This window comes from Barbus barbus (genome assembly GCF_936440315.1).
Source record: "Barbus barbus genome assembly, chromosome: 5".
NCBI lineage: Eukaryota > Metazoa > Chordata > Actinopteri > Cypriniformes > Cyprinidae > Barbus > Barbus barbus.
Genome location: NC_136733.1, coordinates 26,073,570 through 26,096,543, shown reverse-complemented (window position 1 = coordinate 26,096,543; position 22,974 = coordinate 26,073,570). Strand labels below are relative to the sequence as shown.

Below are 22,974 nucleotides of genomic sequence, written 5' to 3'. Positions count from 1 at the left end.
CTTTGTGTACTGCAATCGAATGATTCTCAGTGCTGCAGTAAGTCATGATGTAATAAGTGAGTGAGTGAGTGAAGTGAAGTGAGTGAGTGAAGTGACATTCAGCCAAGTATGGTGACCCATACTCGGAATTCGTGCTCTGCATTTAACCCATCCAACGTGCACACACACAGCAGTGAACACACACACACCGTGAACACACACCCGGAGCAGTGGGCAGCCATTTTATGCTGCAGCGCCCGGGGAGCAGTTGGGGGTTCGGTGCCTTGCTCAAGGGCACCTCAGTCGTGGTATTGAGGGTGGAGAGAGCGCTGAACATTCACTCCCCCCACCTACAATTCCTGCCGGCCGGAGACTCGAACCCGCAACCTTCGGATTACAAGTCCGACTCTCTAACCATTAGGCCACGACTTCCCCATAAATACACTCATAATACACTCATAAACAACATAAGCATAAATGGAGAATCGGGATTAAAGCTTTACATCTGGGTGTTCAATAGGGGGTCTGCACTGCAGGGAGTATGCCAGTTACTGTTTGAACTGGGAATAACTGGGCTCCATGCTGTTAGCACAGTGTTGACCGAGAGCTTTCAAAGCCCATCTCTGCTGAGATGCAAACCCCTGCCCTTGTGCTGTCAGTCAAGGCTCAAGACACCTCCACCAGTGCAGCTGCTCATGTTCACTTTCTTCTCAGCATGCATGTCTGTACAACTTCACTTTAACCAAGTGAGGCAGCTTGCTGATATGTCTAGCTGTAATATAAATTGTAAGAAGCGAGGAGAGCATGTTTTTCACAGCTGTGGAAGTCATTACATGATGCACTGACATATCAGTCAACGCTCTATAAGGCTCATCTGCTCTTTCTGGGTAAATATTATACTTTTTCACCATTAGAGTACATATTGGCCATGCAGATAGATGCTGAGTAATATACAAATGGATCGACACGTTCATGAGCATCAAGATATCGCACGCAGCCGTTTTAAATAATGGTGATTTCTTTCATAAATGTCACTGTGCATTGTAGAGGACAAAATAAAATTTAGAACAGACATCAGGGATCACATCCACGATGTAAATATTAAATATATTTATGCTATCCAGTAATTGATTTTTTACTTCACATGAATATGACGCCATACTGGATTCACAAAGCCAGAAACTTACAGGACACATTGCAAGTAATTATATGAATTCCCTGTAATGCTACTTCAATTTCCATCCAGGGATGAATTCCTTTAAAAGCATTTATGTAACATAGTATTTATGGTATTTTTATGAAATATACTGGAAACCTCATGCTAATAATATTTTAATCAATTCTAAGGGGAAAGTTGTAAAAAGGCCCTGAACTTCCTCCAAAGGTCATGGACGTGGTTGCACATGTTCAGTCACGATGGTGCTTTTGCAACTCTAGAATTGCTTCTCAGTAAATAAAAAATTAAAAAAACATTTTATGATGTTAAAGCTTTATTCAGACATAACTCTGCAAGAACTTAAGCACTGGAATAGTTATCATGCCTTAGTGATGACGCAGAATCATTGGCTGGGACATCATGACCTTCTGAGGAGCTTTTATGTTCCAAGATCGGGTCAGAACTTTTTCAATGCCAGGCAACTGAATGCTTAATATTTGTATGATGATTCCACTGACCTCTGCTTTTGTCTATTTGGCTATGTTTTGGAATTAACTGTGGTTTTATTAACGGTTTCCAGTGGTAACCGCACTCTGTGTTCAGCCGTTTCCTGTTGGGTAACGTTTCTATGACAGCTGTTTACTGAGCAACATTCAGACACTGTTTTATATGCTGTAACATATATGAACCGATAACAAGATTGATTTATGAGAAAACTGAAGAGGTGAAGTTTAAAGGAACACTCCACTTTTTTGGAAATAGGCTCATTTTACAACTCTCCTAGAGTTAAAAGTTGAGTTTTACCGTTTTTGAATCCATTCAGCTGATCTCCAGGTCTGGCGGTAGCACTTTTATCTTAGCTTAGCATAGATCATTGAATCGGATTAGACCATTAGCATCTCGCTCAAAAATGACTAAAGAGTTTAGATAGTTTTCCTATTTAAAACTTGACTCTTCTGTAGTTACATCATGTACTAAGACTGACGGAAAATGAAAAGTTGCGATTTTCTGGGCCGATATGGCTAGGAACTATACTCTCATTCTGGCGTAATAATCAAGGAACTTTGCTGCCGTACCATGGGTGCAGCAGGTTTTACACAGCGCCTGAAAGTAGTCCCCAGCTATATCATAACTAGTTAACCTAGCTGGGGACTACTTTCAGGCACTGCGTAATAATGAGAGTATAGTTCCTAGCCATATCGGTCTGAAACTTCATTAAAAATAAAGTACTACTCTTTCCTAATTTTGGGATCAGAAGGAAGGCAATGCAAAGTTTTTCCACAATTTGGCACTGCGCAGTGTCTTGTTGTCTTCGGAGCCATCTTTATCATTTGGTTTCTGTGTAGACCTGCATTCATCTCTCTTGTTATTCACACCACATACATGAATCGGTGGGCGGGGCTAAACAGGCAGCGATATAGAAGCAGGTGTTGATCTTTTTCCGAAGGCAGTGTTTAGACACATTTTTATGTCATAAAGTGGCACATTCCACAACCTGTAATTTTGGCAGTCTGGCTTCAATATAAGACTAACGAGAAAGTTTTGAGTTCTGAAACTTACAGGATGTTTTATAGTACAATGGCCACGTATATGTCAAAAGATCAAGGGAATTTTGGTTTCTCAGTTCATGACCACTTTAATAACATGATATATGTATAATGAGACCATCTAAATTTGATATAATATACAGTACCTAAACAGCATTTTAGAGCTCTGAGTTTGTTTTTCGGTTCAGTAATTAATTTTTGCATGAATGTTTGTTTTAAGCATGGAAACCAAAGAACGTCAACAATACAGAAAGCAATATCAAAGAGAGTAACAAAGAAAATTTACTTCTTAACTGTGTGACAGCTTTAAAACCCATAACCTTCTGCTGAACTTTCTCAAATTGCGTCAGCACACTAAACCCTAACACAAAACCTGTAGAAACACACAAGAAAGACTGACAATAGCTGCTTGACTCAAGTCTCAAGCACGTCAATCAGACTCATCAGGGAGGAGGGGAAAGAAGATGGGATGTTTTCCCATGGGACCTGTGAGAATTATTTCCACATATCAGGAAGCCAATAAATCTCTCACAAATTTAGCAGTTGGTGGGTGAACGAGTTTCTCAGCCAGCAGCTACCTATTGGATTCAAAGGGCTGATTCGCTATGATGTAACTGGATATGAGCTCATTATTAGTCAGACAGACAGAGAGGATTGAGAAGAGAAGCGTGTATGCACTTCAGTAGGCTTGAAGACAAAGTCCTTGCTCACACACACATTTGACAGTAATCGTTTTTGAGTCTTCCCCTTCTCTCATCTGTTGCTATTCAGACAGCAGTAAAAGCTGCGCCAGCGTCCCCAGTGAGACCTCGAGAAACACTCTCTGAAGTCAAGGGGGGAAAAAAACACAACTAAATCCACTGGAGATATTCAGGATTCTCTTCCAACAAAAGGACAGAATGTTTGATTAATTGCAAACACATACTCATACAAATACTAGAGGTTAATTTGTCCCTGTCTGTGCAGTGTTTGGGTAGTTATACTATTCTTGTAAACTTCCAGAATGTTTCCTTATACCTGATTGGAAATCAGCAAATTTCAACCCTAGCCGTCATATCATTCTAAGACCCAATTTTATTCCTTTTGTTTTCTGCAGAGATCATTTGGTTTTTAAACATTTGTGTAATTGGTTTGGCCATGACAATTTCTAACTTCCTTCCTGAACACACCTGACTTAGAATGATAGAACGATGGATAGAACGGATGGATAGAACGGATGGATGGTAGATAGAACGATACAACGAAAGATAGAATAACAGACCATTAAATAGAATGACAGAACGAGAGATTGAATGATAGAACGACAGATAGATTAGACAGAATTTACTTATACCTCTATATTTATGTACAGATATTATTACATATCAATATGCTTAACTCATGTATTAAATATTATGAATACAATCAAGTTAGTAATATTAAGTCACAAATGAATTAATTAACTCACTGAGCACATAAATTCTGCTAAAAGTGTATGCCACTATATATTTAGTTTTCTTTTCTTAAAAACAAACTGAAAGCAATCCTAAAATTAATTCCTAAAATGGATCCATTTTAATACATTTTTACAGTTGTAAGAAAGCAAAACGTTTTGGCACCCCTGCTGTGAATCACTTCTAAAACATCCCTAAAAATCTGTTCTATATAAGCACTTCATGTTGAAATACCCATGGATGCTGTCCTAGATTTCATTTATGTAATTTGTCCATCACTTGACAGAGAGAGTCACTTCATGGCGGGTGCAGAGTGAAAGGCACACTCCCACGAGTCAAAGTCACTCAACTGCCCCCCAGCCACACAGTCATCCTCTTCTCATCGTTTCTGTCTTTTTTCTGTCCTACTCTGCCTCTCAGCTCCATTAGTCACAGTGTTGAGAGCGCAGTCGGCCCCTGCACCTGTCCTCTCCCGTTCTCACACACCCGAGGGAACTATTATTGCCCTGGGAAGAGTCGTCTGCTTGACTGCTCTCTCTTTATCCCTCTATCACACACTGACACACTCATGCATGTAGAAAGCACTACTACATACCGCTATGATTTTAGCAATCATTTTTAGCAATCACATATGGACAGAATAACTGTTTTTGGACTCTGATTTGAAGCATGTATAAAATAAAAACCTCATGAGACACAGGTGCACATTACCTATATCAATTTATGTGGTCACAGTCAGTTTAATGCAATTGATACTGACACCTTTTATGACTACCCATAATCCTTTGTGGCACACGTGTGCCTTTCATTCAAATTGGGAGTTTTTTTCACATTTTATAAGAGAAATATAAAGAACATATGTCTTTGAGTCTTATCTCGCAATGTCAAAATTTAATTTACTGGTTAAGCGCTGTTAAAAATTGTTTTTGGAAAAATAACATCAAAACCTGGTCTATTGCTCAATAGTAGATGACGATAAAGGGACAATATCTTCTCACTTTCTTCTTTGATGTGCGTTTCAACTGGCATGGTTTGCATTTTCTGCAAACAGTCAACAAATGAGCCAAACAATAACCTATTTATGAGAGCAAACATTTTTTGAAAATGTTCAAGTTTTAAAGAATGATTGAACTGCAATTCCTCCAGCTCTGGTTGAGTAAAATAGATCAAAGCTGATCAAAACTTTTTTTTAAATGGATTCCTACACATGCATAAACACCTCCCATGCTATATTTAGAGCTTCATCTCCATTTAAGATTAGCTTCTAATTACCTCATTATGTTTTTCATTTAAAGTTTCCCCATGCAACACATTCAAGTCAAACTTAATTTCCTCTGTTCTCAAACACCAGTTACCAGTTCAGAGCCTTATTTGTGCACTTCAAACTAAACATTAGAAACACTCAAGTCATATTTTATCATACATACAGGCCTTCACTACATCTACCAGTGCTTCCATGCAACTGTCTCGGTCTAATATTTTAGTAGATATTTTATTGGGTGGATGGACGTTTCATCACACGATCTCAGCATGACTCTCAAAATACACACGAGATAAAAGATTGCATGTCTGAAGCCACAGTCTCCTGACGGAAGAACAAACATCTGCCCCCCAACTGGACACTATTCACACATTTGGTCTCAATACATAATCATGAGGAACTCAAAAAACGGATGCAACATGAATATAAATGATGCAGTATGTAGCAAAGAAATTACATTATTATAGACAATTTATTTAATACTTTTACTAACACTATGCTGCTATGTGATATGTTTTGGTGGCATAATCATAAACACAAATGTGTATATTTGTGCATATACTGTATAAAGTATACATATGATATATAACATAGTTGAGGCAAACTGTTTATAATAAAGAGGTGATTTGCTTCGTTTCACCACACAGGACCTAAAAAGCCTTTAAAAATAAAGGAATGAGAAAAAAAAAAAAAAAAAATAGTAATAGATGCAAAGTGCACGTTTCCATACTGGCCAGCTTTTCATAACCACAAAAGAAGGAAGTGTTTATCTGCTGCTGCAGACTTACAGTTTGTCTTTGAAAGGTTTGTAAACATGAAGCAATCAAAGGCAATGCATGCAAATTTGAAGCCTATTATATCTTGTTGAACAATTTAACAAATGACTTAACACATCTAATCTCACCTAGAAGAAAAATTCTTAGCTTGCCACAGGCTATAATAAGGCTTGAATAAAACATTATCTTTCTCTTTTTACTGAAAAGAAAAGGGCAACGAATCTAAAAAAAAAAAAGACATTTCGAATAATTCCTTCAGGCTAAACATACCGTGTTTGTCTAGTCTAAAGCTCGCACTGCTTAGTTAAGTAAAGCCATAGCTCAGTTTATCTTCTCTAATACACAATGTTGCCAATTATAAGGTAAATCATTCATGAATAAACCCTCTAGACTTGCATTTTTGCTTGTTAAAAGGGATTTCCTAGGATACAAGAAGTTCATCTAAAAGTTCATTCAGATTCTGAATCACGGAAAATTATTTTCTCCCCACAACACAGAAATGTATGCAGTAAATGCCATATCCTGAGCTTTCCAATCAGCTGGTTTCATTTGGTTGACTTCACTACGTACAACACATTTCTCTTAGAATTGGAAGAAAGAGGAAATGAAAAAATAACGTGGGGATTTTACAAGGGTGAGGTTACTATTTCTCTCTGTGAAAATGTAATCGGACACATGCCAGCTATTAGATGAAAGCAGGTTTTAGGTGCCTGAAAAACTAGTGAGTGGGAGTAAGGGGCTTTCCTGTGAGTTTCTAGAACTGATGTGCCATAAGTGAATCTAATGGATGAATTCCACATAAATTAACATTTAAAACTAAACTTTTCTTTTAGAATTCAGTTGGCTGTCTAAACAAAAGTACATTAAGTAGCTTTAAAACCATCAAGTGTGACATCAATAAAAAAATGCCGGTAATAAAACTGACTGCTTAGTCAAACAGCAGTTGTTGTCTATATAAAGGAATCTACTAAAACCACTTAGCCATATGTGCTTGATCTGGGGCAGCGGAGCTATTATGCTACTGAGGGAAGTAATGGTTGTCTGGGGACAGTGTATAAATGGGATGCAGAAGGCAAGGGTACACATCCCCCATGATCTTCAGTGAAGCAACTAAAAACTGGAAACTCTTTCATTGTTAAAATCATTTTAAACACTGCTCAGAGAAGTTACAATAAAAGCTCAATTGGTATCAATTGTTTGCCACATTTTGATGTTTTGTTAATGCAAAAAAATTCTAAGTGTGGTTTAAGTGTCCAAATACTTTTTGAGGCCACTGTAAGTGGAAAGTAACTACAAAGATTTGGTGAAATGTTGTGTATTGTTCTTTCACTTTGACCAGCATAACATTGCTCTTGATCATTGTTGCATTGAAAACAATTCTGGGCTTCAGGTTCACTGATACAAGATAACACTTTAGATTTAGTTAATCCTCTTAAATTGTTCAATGGTATCTTGGCCAATGTTATTAGGTCCATAAGTCTCTTAGCCAAAGTTATTTCCTTCTGGACTGCTGAATGGAAGTGGGAAGAGCTTGGAGGTGTGCAAATAACAATATTACAAAGAGCGATTTGGGCAGCCATGAAAGACTGAAAGATAATGTGTGTCAGACACAATCACACTGCACAGATATTTAATGGTTACATTCTTACAGACATTCCTTACTTGAAGGCCATTTCACAGGGGGTCAAGAGTGTTGCCCGCCAGGGCTGCTAAAGCTGTGTTGGGATAAAAATTGAGAAATTTACAGACTTCATCTAAACATTTACATTTATGCATTTAGCAGACGCTTTTATCCAAAGCGACTGACATTGCATTCAAGTTACAGTTTTTACATTTTATTAGCTCTTGCTTTCCCTGAGAATCGAACCCATGACCTTGGCGTTGCTAGCGCCATGCTTTACTATTTGAGCTAAAGTGGTGCTTGGGTCATGGGTTCGAGGAAACACACAGTAGGTATGTTTAGATGCACTCATTTTTGGCAATCTGAATGAATCCAATCCGATTTCAGATTCTGAAAGTTGTTTTATATGAGAATGCAATTCACATTTTCATTTACATTTCATATTCTGAACAAAACTTACTGGCGCATACAGAACCAGAAAAATGACACTGCGATGTCACTTTTGTCTTTATGACACATCTAAAAAGTAAGCTAAAATATATTTCATGAGACCATTTTGTTTTTTAGGTCAGTCTACTCCATTGACCAGTTTGAAACACAAGAGATTAAAATAAACATAGATCATATGACTTACGTAAACATAGGCACAATGTATTTTTAAATCAGATTGAGAAGATAGATATTTCAGGTCTAAAGCATCCTTTCGAATCTGATCGAAGATACTAAACTGAAGTGGATTTTCAATCCAGTTGAGCCATCAATTTGATTACTAATGGAATTGTTGGTTGCGCGTAAATATTGTTGTAGATTATTGCTGCTGCTGCAAGCAAGTACAGGAACTTGCTACTGCCAATGCATATGGCCATACGGTGCAGTGAATATTTAAGACATACTGCTGCTGCTCAAATAGCATATAAAATAACCCATTTATACAGGTGGAGCTGGTGAAGGTGGAAGGATTCAGAGAAACTCTGAAAGGAATCTCAAGTGAATACTAGCCAGCCATATAAATGCAAGGCAGTAAGCTCATTGGCTGCATATGCAGCATGAACCAATCAGCTTGTGCCAAGTCATTTAACTCTCTGAATATCATCAGTTACGTTAACAACCCATCAGCCTGCACCATCTAGAATTTCATGAATTAACTATAGATTTTGTCTTTAAAATACCTTCAGAATCACAGAGCAACTAGATCAAGTTTAGCATTGGATCGTGTCAATGGCTTTACATGTCGGCTACAAAATATTCTTGAACACTTTATTCATCCATTCATTGGTCCACTGACCTTCATACTGTTTTCATAACACTTACTTTGAACAAAGATGTAAATTCTTGAAGATGCACTGCGTCAGTGTTCTAGGTCATTAAAAACAAAAGGTTGTTTGTTATTACAGTTCAAACAGGAGAAATTCATCTTAGGAGGAGCCGGGGGGCTGTGGTAGCCCATCCATAACATGGGCATAACGCAGCCAATACAAAAGCGCCGAGTCAGTTAGTCATCAAAGCAGCCTTTCCTTGGAAGACAAACATCCTCAGATGAAGGTCATTTGGCCCCATGTTTACGAGCAGAACAGCTTGCGTGTAGGCAAGCCCCCACAAAAAACAACAACACTTTGTTTCACAATGTCAAAGCAGTGTGAATTTAAAGCCTTCCTATTTTGTTTTTCCCATTGACACAGGGTTGGTTTCTTTTATACAACTGTGTGCTGATGCGAACTGGTGTAGAGCGTGTTTAAAAAATATAGGACAACATAGAATTGAAAAAAAAAACTATTAAACAACGTATGTCACCTCCCTCCAAAAAAAAGCCAAACACCTTATGAGCATGAGAAAGACTTTCTTTGTTCACAGTGTATTACAGTGTGCTGAAGCACCAGATGGTACATTTGACATTCAAGTACCTCATTCTGCTAGCATTAAATCTGAAGCAGGCACATACAAGTGGGTAGGTTATTCATACAAATATACCCTGAACCAGGGTATTGATGTTTTCAGCTTCCATGAAGCTTACCACAGGAATGTCCACGTTTACTCGGAGAACTAACGAATTCTGTCCGAAAGAAGAGAGAGTTGCTCTAGACGAGTGCTTCTCAACTGGTTTTGAAGCGACTATTTTTTTACAATATATTTGTCATACAATGCAATTCAAAAAGTTTGTTGTCAGTAATATGAATTTTAAAGAAATGTATACTTTTATTCACCAAGGACACATTTCTTCAATCAAAAGTGACAGTACAGACACTTGTGTTGTTATAAATTATCTCAAATTTGTTCTTTGAGCTTATTATCCTGAAGAAGGAAAAAATCAGGGTTTCCATAAAAATAATAAGCAGCACAACTGTTTTCAACATTGATAATCATTAGAAATGTTTGAGCACAAAGTCAGCATATTAAAATGGTTTCTGAAGGGTCATGTGACTCTGAAGACTGGAGCAATGGCTGCTGAAAAGTCAACTTTGCCATCACAGGAATAAACAAAACATATTAAGAGTTATTTTAAATTGTAATAATATTTCACAATTTTACTGTTTCTACTGTATTTTGATCCAACAAGAGACTTCAATGTACTTATTTATAAATAAGTGACCACACAGAACACACTATCATTTATCATCAAGCACATTGGTATGTCATGCAATTTGACTAGCTTCTATCAAGTGATAATTTTCAACAACACACCAATAAAAGATATGGGAACAATATTCTCTCATAAAGTTATCCTAATTATATACTATATATAATTAGTGAACAGACTTCTGATTTTAGGCCATGATACAGCAGTTGAGAAGTACTGCATAGGCCAAATAAGGAGCTTAATAACAAGTCCTGACTCGTCACATAATGCATCATCGTTAGATTGACCAACCTGCATTGCATCAGTTGGCAGTGCACCAGAGACTGGCAGACTCCATGATAATCCTGGATTTCTCTGCACAAGCTCTGACATATATGCACTTACTACAGAAAACAAACCTCTTAGATACTTCTTTAAAGTATTCTCAAAATGTTTCATTATATATTTGGACATTTATGGAATTGCTGATGCTCACTGGGAACGTGATGAAATCGGCTATCAGGATTCATGCTGCCTTCACGTGCTATCGGAATTATCGTAAATACGAGTTTTCTAATCGGAAATTGGACGTGAACTGCCTCTCAAGTCATATTTACTATTGGGAAATTCTGAAATAATTTTGATACCCGAGTTTCCGAGTTGGGCGGGTCATAAACTTTAAACATGGTAGACGGGGACAACCATTGCTGCTGTCAATGCTGTTCTCACAACAACTACATCCCTTGTCTTGTCGCTAAAGTAGTGTATTTATAGGCTAGATATGAACGATCATTCAAAGCATATTGTATGTTTTATAAGCAGTGAAATAAACATGTATTTGACCGAAATTCCAGAACTGTCAGCCAACTGCATGTATATATGATTGTTTACCAATGGAATGCTACATTTTATTCTTTCCGACATTAAAGCACTTGAATACGACAAGCTCGTAATCACGACTTCATAAGTGGGAAATAGGACATTTCCGATAGCACACGAAGGCAGCATTAATCACTTGTTTTATCCAAGTTGCTTTGTATTAGTATAGGGAAAATAGGCCTCTGCGTGATGTTGATTGTTTTGAATATGAAATTTGCCTGTCCCAGCTGAAAGGTATGGAAGCCCATTTCTGCTAAGACAAAAACGTTGAAATTATGATAACCTAAATCATAGTTCTGAGACACAAGTCAAAATTAAGACACAAAAAGTCATATTTGGTCTTTTTGTCAAAATTCTGAATTTGTAATCTCATATTTATGAATTAGTATCTATTATGACTTTTTTGTCATAATTTTAAATTAAGAAGCCTCTTTTTCTTGTAGCAGAAGTGCGCTTCATTTTTATGTCTCAAAATAGATAGGAAATCCTCACCAACATGCGGCACATTCATACAAACATACCCAAACATGATTGACAATACTATGAGAAATCCAGAACTGTTCAACATGAGTAAAACATCACTAGTTAAACTAAAACATACCTAGAAAACACAGAGGTCTTATCAATGATGCAGCGTCGTCTGAAAATGATTTCTCCTCTATTGAAGACTCGCTATTTCAAAGGGTGCATATGGGCATAAAAGCTTTTGCTGTTGCCATAGCATTGCAGTCAGCTGCATGACATCAAATAAACGTTTTTGACATTAGCTACTGGTGACCTAGAAAAACCTACTGAATATGAAGACCCACGGGGCATCAAAACCAATAACTCATGAAAAAAAGAAATCACACACCCAAGAACCCAAGAATTAAAATATATATGGATATTCTTATAAAAACAAGTGTGCCATCTTGAGATTTGTCAAAGTATATTAAACAGTAACTTAATAATGTTCATAATGTGTTTTCTAAAGATGGATAGTATCCCCTTATTATGAAATCAAAAGGGCTTGAAAAGCCCTCTCTAACTTCCCTGTCATACAGTCTGCTGCTGAGTTCGCTCAGCTCATTATGTTGGTGGTCACTACTGTATTATTCAGATGATTCCATGAGCGGATGTGTTCTAAATACAAAGCTTGTCCTTAACTGGTCCAGTGAATCAGACACCTTCCCCTCAAAACTCCCAAACACTGAATAAAATTCCAGAGCTCCAGCCGAGCTGTCCTGCCACTGTCATGGGACGCCAACCTAAATTAACAATCTCGGGCAGCTAGTCAATCATCAGTCAAATGTTCATGATACACTAATGGAAAACAACTTGTCCATCACTTCTGATGCACATGCTATGACCATTTGCATGTGATACTCTTGGAAAAAAAAAAAAAAAATTAAAAAAAAAAAAAAAAAAAAATAATAATAATAATAATAATAATAATAATAATAATATATATATATATATATATATGTGTGTGTGTGTGTGTGTGTGTATATATATATGTGTGTGTGTGTGTGTGTGTGTGTGTGTGTGTGTGTATATATATATATATATATATATATATATATATATCTATATACACACACACATATATACATACACACACACGCATATACACTGAACAAAATTATAAATGCAACACTTTTGTTTTTGCTCCCATTTTTCATTAGCTGAACTCAAAGATCTAAGACTTTTTCTATGTACACAAAAGGCCTATTTCTCTCAAATATTGTTCACAAATCTGTCTAAATCTGTGTTAGTGAGCACTTCTCCTTTGCCGAGATAATCCATCCACCTCACAGGTGTGGCATATCAAGATGTTGATTAGACAGTATGATTATTGCACAGGTGTGCTTTAGGCTGGTCACAATAAAAGGCCACTCTAAAATGTCCAGTTTTATCACACAGCACAATGCCACAAGTTTTGAGGGAGCGTGCAATTGGCATGCTGACTGCAGGAATGTCCACCAGAGCTGTTGCCCGTGAATTGAATGTTAATTTCTCTACCATAAGCCGTCTCCAAAGGCGTTTCAGAGAATTTGGCAGTACATCCTACCGGCCTCACAACCGCAGACCACATGTAACCACACCAGCCCAGGACCTCCACATCCAGCATCTTCACCTCCAAGATCATCTGAGACCAGCCACGTGGACAGCTGCTGCAACAATCGGTTTACATAACCAAAGAATTTCTGCACAAACTGTCAGAAACCGTCTCAGGGATGCTCATCTGCATGCTCGTCGTTAAATCATTTGAAATCCATGTTGTCTATAATATATCACTGAGCCAAAATTACTGCAGCCACATAAGGTGAATATAAGGTCACCATAAAATACAAGGCCAAAGACAATCATTCTAAAGCCCTTTTTTCTTTTTTTTTTTTTTTTTACAAACCTCCAATGATCTGCCTTCATCCCTTTAGCAAACAGATCATGCGTTACAGCAGAGAAGGTGAATGAGAGATCGGACTAATATAAGTTTGCAGAGAACAAAAGAACTGCAAAAAAAATCAATTTGGCTTTGGCACATTGTAATTGCATTAATCCTTAAAGCTCATCTCATTGGAGTTAAGTCTCTGCACTGATCTCATGTGTCGACTGGCTCTGGTGCACAGTCCCGTAGAGAAAGCCATTGTTCGACACGCATACGTTAGCATAATATTAGGCCTTGATCCTCCTGTCTGTGGGCAAGCTGGATTCTCCTAGGTTTCATTAGGCAGAGAAAGCATGCATGCTGCCCAAAACTTTACTGAATACAATATGATCTCCAACTGTTAGTATATCCTCAGGACTGAGAGGGAGATGCTTTAAAGAGCAACTGTTAGTTTGCTGCATGGCCCTGCACAGCTAAACATAAACCTAAATGAATGTCAGCCACTTGAATATTGAATACTGGGTTGCAGTACTTAATAAATTGAGTTTTTAATCAATTAATTTAGGTTCATCAAAAACAGATGATACGAAAATGCAAGTAGATTTTGAATAAATTAATGAAATACAGTTTTAAATACCACACACTAAAGTGGTGCAAATGTTCCCCTCTTCATTTGCTTCCTGTACTACTCCGGCCTTCACTGTTATACACAAATGACAGATCAGTAAAGAACATCACAACCCATTATAGGGCAAGGAAGTGGCAACATGACAGACTGTTGAGACAAATTGATTACTTGTGCCACATGAAAGAGGTAGCTGTCTGTTTCCTCATGCACTTGGCCCTATAAGTAACTGAATAAGTCATTTGCCACTTGGCAAGCTTTTCATTCCACCTTATTCTGTATCAAATCTTATCTAACGTGGTTAATTCGTCAAAAGAACCATTTAATTACCTCTGTTAAAAATATTCAGGCATTATATATTGAAACTGGCTGACTAACAATAGGAAATGGGCAACCTTTGTCTAGAGCAAAACACAGTCTCAGTGTTTACAGACATAAGTATTTATGTAAATGAAAGCTACATTATCAGTGACAGCTATTTTTTTGCAATGTCCAGTTGCTTATTGGTGAACTGAAAATATAAGAATCAAACACACAGAGGAATGTGTCAATGTGTCAAAACCACATTTTATCCATTACATCTTTTCTTCTTCAAACATTCAGAATAAAGGGAATATGATTTGCTTACTGCATTGTGATCCCCCAGCGGTTTTTCAATCAGTGTCCCAAATATGGTGGGCTGCAAAAAAAGCAGATATCAATAAAGGAACACAAAAGTTGACACAAAGGTCATGATGAAAGTGTGACAAGTTTAAGTTTTTCCTTCTACATTAAATGAGGATGTATAAATATCACATGATGTTGTCATGATCACAGGCAATTCAGACAACTGACAGATAAACTAGATTAGAGTCATTAGACAAAGTTAGTTACTGCAAACTCAAGTTACATAAGAGCTCAAACTGCACCCAGACCCATAACATAGCATTAGAAAAGCTTTGCAAACAGAACACGGCACAATCACACCCTTCACATCCTCTTTATTTATTAAAAAAAGTCAGGATATTAAAGCTTAAAGATTGTTGACAATTGCATCATTGCTTGCCTTTAACTAAGCTTTGCATAATGATTTTTTAACCATATTTTGCATACCACATGAGTATTTTTACTGCACAGCCAATATGCATCCAAACAATATTATGGACACTGTTCTAGTATCCATATCATTTCCCATGCTTTGCTGAAAGTGTCATTATATTCGCACTTGACATATTGCAAAAGTGACATGGATTCAGTGCTAAAACTGGGACGAGAGATGCTGACCATTCAATATGTGAATACTTTGTTTTATCAGCTTTATTGAACCATTCCATAATTAAGCAATCATTATGCCCAACATCAACCTACAAGAGATTAATAAATAAATCAGACTGAATTATTCGCTTTACTGATCTCAGTGTTACTGCAGTGGAGTAATTTTCCACAGTAAAACATGTTTCCTGAGGCTGTTGTCCAGAACACAGGACGCTTCAAATCTAACAACCCTGGTGATATTTAATGACTGCGGCTAAGGAAAAATGACCATAATAAAAGAGTGGAATTCATTATTTGTGTGAGCAGGTGTCTATGTCAAGATTAATTGAAAATGTGTGACTGTAATTTAGACATAGAAGAAAGCTCGTTTGGCTAATTAAAGTCTAGACCTTCAAATAACAAATGAGACAACATGGCAGAAAGCATCTCGCCCTGCAAGTCCATCGGTCAGTGATCCAAAGCAATTAACAAAACAACAGTGCTACATTACAGCACCCAGTGGCTCCGGCAGAGAATAAGAAAATGACAGAATAGGAAGCAAAGCAAGTCATGCATGTAATTAAAACCATTCCACTAATACAACGGCTGCAATCGTAATGGGCTACACTAACAATCCTTCTTCCCCTGTAAAACTACTTGAGTGGCAAGTCCTGTCTTGCATTTATTGTAGTTGGCTGTGTCAGAAAGGTAATCAGAAGGATGTTTGGAGTTTGGCACAGCTGGAAAGAATGTGATCTCATGGATAATCTGAGGGCTGGATCATTCATCGACCTATTAATTATAATCTGTCTATAGTTCCACAGTTTTTAATAGCATGTTTTTTAACACCCGTTTTTAATAGCATGTTGTCTAGCTCAGTATGAATGGTAACACTTTACAACAACGTTAACATTAGTTCATTCAATAGCTACACTGTAAAAATATTTACGGTAAAATACCGGCAGCTGTGGTTGCCAGAACTTCACTGTAAAAAATATTTTACATTTTCGGTTTTACAGACTTAACTTAAATTCACAAAAAAGGTATTTCCTTAACTGATGTAATGTTAATATACCAACATATGGAAGTATTAATACCATTTTGAACCACTGTAATACACTGATAACAAACAAAAACAGGTGGTGATCAGAAAGTCACATAATGAATCAATGCAATAACCATTAATATCTCTCTCTCTCTCGCTCTCTCTCTCTCATATATATATATATATATATATATATATATATATATATATATATATATATATATATATATAAAAAAGAGTGCAATAATAGAGTTTATATTTTGAAATAGTATTGCATAGTATTGTGGCCTAAGTAGTATATTAATAATATAACATTACCCTAGATCAATAAACTCTGTCACAAGAAATGTTGTTCATTTTTTCATGATGCCTAATATACTAACTAATGTTAACAAATTGAGTCTTATTGTAAAGTGTTAATGAAAGCAGTCAGGGACTTTAATTTCAAGCCTTCATGCCACCATGGTTCTTAATACTTAGAGGACTTGGCTTTAACACATTGTGTTTGCTTCAACAACTGCCAAGCATGTCCAGGGCTGCTCTAAGGCAAGATTCAAGTTTTCCGGTAATCTCCATAATCTTCAACCATGCAAACAACACGGTCTGAAGGACAGAACAGGAACCCACCATCCTCAGGTGCCAGGAACCAGACATTTCACACACAGTTTGCTCACTGAACCATCAGTTCCTGGCACTGAAGGAGCCAAACCGTGTCTACTGAGGTTTCTGCTTTAATGGAAACACTGGGGGAATCCATGCTGCTGCCACAGGTGCACCAGACCCTTCTAATCACACAGATGATTGCCTCTTCTGTCACACTGACGTCTGTGTGAAAAACAGATGCTCACCTACATGTTATCTCAGGAAATTGCATTCCCTATAATTTGAATCAACTATTAACTCTGCAAATATAGTGACAAACAAGACAAGCATAATGAAATCATCCTCCTTCCACTGCCATTTAAACTGTCAAAGCATAAATTCAACTCATCAGGTTGATTACGAGCTCCTTCAGTGTGTTTTAAATAAATGATTGATTGACTGCTATTGTGAGCAAACTTGGTGAGCTCGAGTTAAATTTATACTTTGTGAATGGAACTAACTGTAGGGTAAAGGGTCAAAGAAAGATTTCTCAAATGAATGGATCTCCAGTACGTAGTGTTGCTTTCGTCAACGAAAATTGACTAAATATCGTCGTCAACGAACCTTTATAACGTGACGAAAACGAAACGATACGCAACGTAAATTCTGGTCATGTGACGATGACGATAATTAAATATATAATGCAATATTGTTGACGAATAAAAATTAGACAATGTGTTTTGCAAAATAAAAACTATGCTAAAATGTCTCTCCATTTTCATTGACTAAAACGAGACGAAACTAAATGTAAAAGTAAATAACGTTATTTCGTCTCGTTTAGTCGCGTTATTATTATTATTATTTTGCAGTATTTCTGTTTCCTGTGTCACTTCTGGAGCTGCATCAGGTTGCACTGCGCAGACGCAGACGACGTCACTTCCTCAAGCCCCACTCGCGCCATTATTTAGAAGACGACAACAAACATGTTAACATGTTTGGTTGATAAAATAAATGTTGTAAATTAAAATCAGAGCGTCTTCCTTGTCTGGCATGGATGTATTCTTAAGTCTATAAGGTAACAATAACATAATAAGATAACCTTGTTTGAAATGGGTTTGGCTAAAATAATATTTTGGTTTCGTCTATACTATTAGCGCAGTGGTGGGCCGTCAGGGGAAGCAGGGCCTTCTCTGCTGGCCCTATAAAAAACAAAATTGTGTGAAAAATGTTTTTATTGATTATTTAGGTATCATTTTAATTTGTGTAATGTCCACTAAATTGCCTATGATTAGTTTCGTTGAGGTTGAACTGGAATATCCTCCATAAAAAAGTCAGAGGCCAGCACTACAGATAGTGCTACCCTGTTGTTGAAAGACGTCACATCTGATTTGTTACAAGCATTAGTGACAGAATCATCAGCCAATCAAATTTTGGTCCAGCTACGTGCCCAGTGCTACCCCCTAGCATTAGACCGCCCCTTTAATCAGGGATTTCCAAGGTACGAACATGAAAGTAAACGAAAAGAAAATGACAGCTGCAGTCATCGGCGCCTACACCAGATCTTGCTGCCGATCTACTAAAATAGTCTTTTTCAAGGGCGCTCTTTTGCAGACAAAAGAGAATAACTGAGAAAGGAAGACCTACACCCAAAGTGAATTCGCTAACAAAGGCCAGCAAAGGTTTTATGCACCATTTCAACCATTGCAACTATGAGTGCTATCAGTGGCTAACAGCTAGCACCGAGCTCAAGTTATTTTGTTGGCTGTGTTTACTTTTTATTGGCTGTGTTTACTGTGTTTACCTACTATTAATATAGTTGATCAGCCGTCATTGTTTGTTGAGAGCCTGTGTGCAGAATAATGTGCATTATATGCATATAGCTGCGTTAGCTGTAACAGAGATGTGTAAGATGTTTACAGTTGAAGTTGTAAGCCTAATGGTTAGAGAGTTGGACTCGTAATCCAAAGGTTGTGGGTTCGAGTCTCGGGCCGGCAGGGATTGTAGGTGGGGGGAGTGAATGTCCAGTGCTCTCTCCACCCTCAATACCACGACTGAGGTGCCCTTGAGCAAGACACCGAACCCCCTGCTCCCCGGGCGCCGCAGCATAAAAGGCTGCCCACTGCTCCGGGTGTGTGTGTGTTCACGGTGTGTGTGTGTTCACTGCTGTGTGTGTGCACGTTGGATGGGTTAAATGCAGAGCACGAATTCCGAGTATAGGTCACCATACTTGGCTGTATGTCACTTCTTCTTCACATAAATACAGACATACAACAATGAAGTAAAAAACACTATAAACCTATACACAACTAACCTTGCTTACTGAAGGCCCTGACTAAAACCCCACGGTATGCCACTGCTACTAGTTACTTATACTATATTGACTGGGTTAAATAGAATTACTAAAAAGAGACTAAGACTTAGACTTTAGACAGACAGGTCTGAATCAATCCTCAGCATTGATTTATAAATCTCTGTCTGAGAGCAGACAGCTGAGTGATGTCTGGCAGGTCTGAAAGTTGTCGATTAGTCATCCTGAAGTGTTGTGTCTCTTCTGGGATTCATTCGTCAATTTATAATGCAGTCGTGCCACTCAAACTGAAGATATTTCTGAAACCACACTGAAAAAAAAAAAACAATAAGTAATATTTAGCAACTACAAGTAGACAGCTTGTTATCCTTTTAAGATTATATGTCCACTCAATAGAATTATTATCCAAATGAACACAGAGACCTCAATACTTGGTACACCATACACAATGATGGTGACAATCAGTGGATAGTTTTTGAGTAAGAATGGGTCATTTTGAGTAGAAAATCAACTCCAGATGACACAAAACAGTAAATTACTAAACCTAACAACAAAAGCAACCATAAACAGTGTAAATACAACTCAAAAACAGTGACAAATTTAACCTTTTTAATTATTTATGCCCCAGTGCATGATGGGAAAAACAGGATCATAACTTTGATATTTACTTAAAGAATCATTGTAAACAAACAATTCCAAGTAAAATATACTTAAGTTCAAACTTTAATTTCTACAAGCATAATATAGAATTTACTTAAATTTTTTAATTCTTGCCTGAACTAAATTATTTGATGTAGAAATTACATTTGTTTTTATGTAGTATTTATTTCACCAAAAAAATCATTTTTATCAGTGCATGTAAACACAAAATCAAAGAAGCTTAGTGCTAAAGCCTGGAGTTTAATTCTTAATTCTGAATTTTATCCAGCAAGGACACATTAAATTGATCAGTAAAAACTTAAAATTTTACAAACGATTTATTTTACATAAACTCTGTTCTTTTGAACTTTTTATTCAAAGAGTTCTAAAAATAAAATTGTATAAATCCACAAAATATTGAGCAGCACAACCATTTTCAACAATGATAATAAAATTTGAGAACCAAATCCGCATATCAGAATGATTTCTGGATAATCATGTGACACTGAAGGCTGGAGTAATGGCTGTGGAAAAGTCAGATTTACCATCACCGGAATAAGTTACTACTTACTGTATATTAAACAGTTATATTTAAACAGTAATAATATTTCAGATACAGTTTACATATAATTACAGTTTTTACTGTATTATTCATCAAATAGTCAAATAGACCTTTTAAAAACATTTTAAAAAAACAGTTGTGTATACTCGCCTTATCTTGGTAACTCTGCAATCAAACACTTTTAGGTTGTATAAATAATCATGGGATCATTTGACAATGTTATCAGTAACAAAATATACAATGGGGTTTGTGGGCGTCCTGCAAGACACATGAACTACAGACTTACAATAAGCACATGAGATAATGTGACTCCCACAACAAGTTACACCTCAACCAAAAGGTAAAATGTTTTTTTTTATTAGATTAACGAAATATGTTTGCATAATTAAATTTTGCTGTCATCTCAGTATTGAGTATGAAACGCATGATCAGGGGGCGTATTACAGAAAGATTTTAGAATCCTCTCTTATCTGTTAGGTATGGCAATTTCAGTTAGGACCTCATTTACGACAAAAGCTATTAAAGAACAACATTTCCTAAGTACACCATATCTCAACTAAATATAGGAAAAGTGTATTACAAAAGCATCCTAACTCAACAAAAAAATATGGAAAATAGTCTAAACTTTAAGACAAGCCCATTGGTTTCCTAACTTCAAACTTTGAAATGAAAATGACAGTGTGGCCTATTCTAGAGCGCAGTGTTTCTAAAGTAAAAGTAGTAAGCACAGGAGACTCAGCTGCTTACTGTAACTCAGTTTGACCCAGTGTGTGATAACGTCAGCCCTGTTTATGTTGGGTCAAAAGTAAGCTTAAACTCACACTTTAGTGGCGAGCAGCTGCTCTTGAAAACACCAAGGGGTGTGTGCCTGTGTGTGAATGAATGAGTGCTTCAGCAGCTTAGATAGTACCCAACAATCCAATCCAAATTTGAAAAGATAAACTAAAAAAAAAAAATCATAGGAATCCCTCCTCGGAAGGCATATATTTTATGAGCATAAAAATCTTCTCAGTGCTATCTGAGACCCAGAACATAACTTATTAACACATCCATGTTCAAAGTCAGATTTACTGTCATGTTTAACACACTACAGAGGAAAAAGAAATGTGGTTCCTTGAGGAAATTGCAATGCAGACATGACACAAATATTACATAAGTATTAAACAAACATTAAATACAGACAAGAAGTAAGTGACAGTGCTAGACAGGAAACAATAGATGAAAGCGCAGCTGAATAACGGATATGTATATGTTCCATTTGTAAAGAAATTCAAATAGAAAAGTTATTTTAAATTGTAATGTATGATTTAAACCAGTACCAAATACAAATACCAACCCAAACTTTTCAACAGGTGAAATATAATTATTACTTTTATTAATTATACTTTATTGCCTACTAGTAAAGGCATACATGACAGATTGATTAGAATCAATAGGTTTCTCAATATATTACTGTCAATAAAATAGAATTATATATAATAACATATTATGTGGATAAATCAGTCTTTTCTTGCCACTCAATGCACTCGCCTGTGAGTAAAATATAAAGATTAGTGATTCCAAAGCCAGTCAAACTCATACTGTAATGAAGTTCTTAGCAATGCATATTACTAATCAAAAAACTAATTATATATATTGATATATTTACGGTAGAAAATGTACAAAATATCTTCATGGAACATGATCTGTACTTAATATTCTATTGATTTTTGGCATAAAAGAAAAATCGACAATTTTGACCCATACAATGTACTGTTGGCTATTGCTACAAATATACTGTACCTGTGCTACTTATGACTGGTTTTGTGCTCCAGGGTCACATATAATATGTATCCACCTTATTTTTCAACGTGGAAGTAAGCCGTTTTCTGTGAATGTGTAAGGCTGCCTGTTCATTAGCTGCAATAGGGAAATAGCGAGAAGAATAAAGTGGAGTAAACGGTAAAACTGTTTGCACTACAAACCATTGTATTCGTAATTAAAATAATACATTAAAATAATATGGTAAGACACACCAGTTTGCAATATCAAGCAGCAAGATAAGCTGTTTTATACAGCTAACAATAGCTTGAAGCGGATGACACCGGAAGCCTCGCACATTACATTTACAAATGGCCGTGTCCGCTCTTACAGAAAAAATAAGGTGGATTGAGCAGACAGTTTCATTCTGGCATTGTTTCTCAGACAGGTCAGTTTCCACAGGTTGCTGTAGCTAATCTTAGCTATGGCGACAGTAGCAGGCAACAAACAGAGGCCAGCAGGAGCTCAGTGCAAGCCTCAATCAAGCCGGCCATCCAATTCTTAATCAACTGGAGAAGAGTCTTGGCAGAGATCTGTGTGAAACACAACTGCATGCGGTGGCATAATGAGGGTCTGTTAAATTCTCATCACCTCGTGACATGAAGG

At 36.8% G+C, this 22,974-nt stretch overlaps 1 protein-coding gene across 2 annotated transcripts in view; it reads right to left on the bottom strand.

Moving 5' to 3' along the window:
• Positions 1–22,974, bottom strand: part of LOC306869988 (ras-GEF domain-containing family member 1B-A) — a 69,531-nt gene that overhangs the window by 30,225 nt on the left and 16,332 nt on the right. Inside the window, exon 3 of one of the 2 annotated variants that reach the window (XM_079416988.1) lies at positions 14,828–14,878. The exons of the other annotated variant lie outside the window; for it this stretch is intronic. Within the exon in view, the coding sequence (XP_079273114.1) occupies positions 14,828–14,878 (51 nt within the window). The remainder of the gene's footprint in view (positions 1–14,827; positions 14,879–22,974) is intronic. 2 annotated transcript variants of the gene reach the window in all.